Consider the following 1,514-nt stretch of genomic DNA (forward strand, 5'->3'; position numbering starts at 1 on the left):
ATGAATTTTGTCAAACAAAACAGCATTGATGAAATATGAAATAAAATCGCACATACATCATAGAAAATGTCGCACAATATAGCAAACACAATAAAAATATCCATGCCTATTGTTAAATATTCAAGATACAATCCTACTAAATAGCAACCAGCAATACAACACATATGCATATAATATTGATAGCTATTAAACTATTAGAGAAACGGTTCAAACTCGAGCTTTACATGTAGCTCTATTGTGCCCTGCACCGCCACATAGCGAACAATGACGAGGTTCCACTAACACTTGACTATTAGACGGTCGACGCTTCGTCGATCTTCTACCTGCATTAATCTTCCTAGACTGACCTACTGATTTTTTTTCCACTGGTACCCCAATTCTTATGTTCTTGATGTGTTCTGGTAGTACCCACTTATCCTCCTCGCGAACAATATTAATTGTGGCATCGTGGATCTTCTTCCACGTTTCTTTTGTGTAATATGGAGAGAAAAGTGCGTACACGCTCGCATTCTGACTAACTGCTGCAGCACATGCATGGGGACAAGGGATTTTGAGCGATTGGAAAAGTGCGCAAGTGCATGTTCTCTCCACTAAGTCCACATCACCACCTTTCTCACCTTGAGGACTCGTACCAACGTTAAACAATTGGGCACCATTACAAAGGAAACTCCTGAACATACCATCTTTGTGTTGTTCCTTTAAATCATTTTCAAAAGTAGTAGCCAAAGGAGTAGTGCACTTACTTGCCTTTTCGAGACGATTAGCAAACCAATTTTGAAGTGTGAAGCTGATGAAGTCGACCAAAATAGTTACTGGATATTTTTGAATTCTTCTATCACCTTGTTGAAGCTTTCGGCAACGTTGCTTGTCATTATGTTGTACCGATCGCCTGGACAATAAGGACGAGCCCACTTTTCAAACCCTATTTCCTCGACATATGTAGCAATGGTAGGGTCCATCTATTTCAGCACCTTAAAATGTCTATCACATTCCGTCTTGTTCCATGCATAAGCTACAAGCCATATTTGCTGGTTGCATACATCAGTCTTGAACTTGTGAACGACACTCATAGTAATATGCTTGAAGCATGCACAATGGCATGCTTTTGGGAAAACAACCTCAACAGCATGTTCAATGCTTTGATGCCTATCCGATATGAACATAAGATTTTCAACCTCCCCAGTGGTTTCCTTTAACTTCTAGAAGAAATACTTCCAAGAGTCATGATTCTCACTGTCAACAATTTCAAAGGCTACCGAAAACAATTGGTTGTTTGCATCGTACGCAACAGCAACTAACAGTGTTCCTCCATACTTCATCTTCAAGAATGTTTCGTCAATACTAATCACAGGACGACAAAACTTAAATCCCCTCCTACAAGCATCGAGTGACCAGAAACAGTACTTGAACCGGTCATCCTCGTTGACAATGTCAGTAAAAGTACCCGGATTCTTCTGTTCCAGCATGTAGAAGTAACCATATAACTTCGTATAAGATTCTGCTGGAGTACCCTC

General features: G+C 40.0%; 1 protein-coding gene across 1 annotated transcript; it reads right to left on the reverse strand.

Moving 5' to 3' along the window:
• Nucleotides 1-207: 207 nt before the first annotated feature.
• Nucleotides 208-959, reverse strand: LOC115720818 (uncharacterized). Its single transcript, XM_061106212.1, has 2 exons — nucleotides 840-959; nucleotides 208-747 (listed from the first exon to the last, which is right to left on the reverse strand). The coding sequence occupies exons 1-2, from the start codon at nucleotides 957-959 to the stop codon at nucleotides 208-210; spliced, it is 660 nt and encodes a 219-aa protein (XP_060962195.1).
• Between the last annotated feature and the right edge of the window lie 555 nt (nucleotides 960-1,514).

Source organism: Cannabis sativa, chromosome X, assembly GCF_029168945.1.
Source record: "Cannabis sativa cultivar Pink pepper isolate KNU-18-1 chromosome X, ASM2916894v1, whole genome shotgun sequence".
In the NCBI taxonomy this organism is placed as follows: Eukaryota; Viridiplantae; Streptophyta; class Magnoliopsida; order Rosales; family Cannabaceae; genus Cannabis; species Cannabis sativa.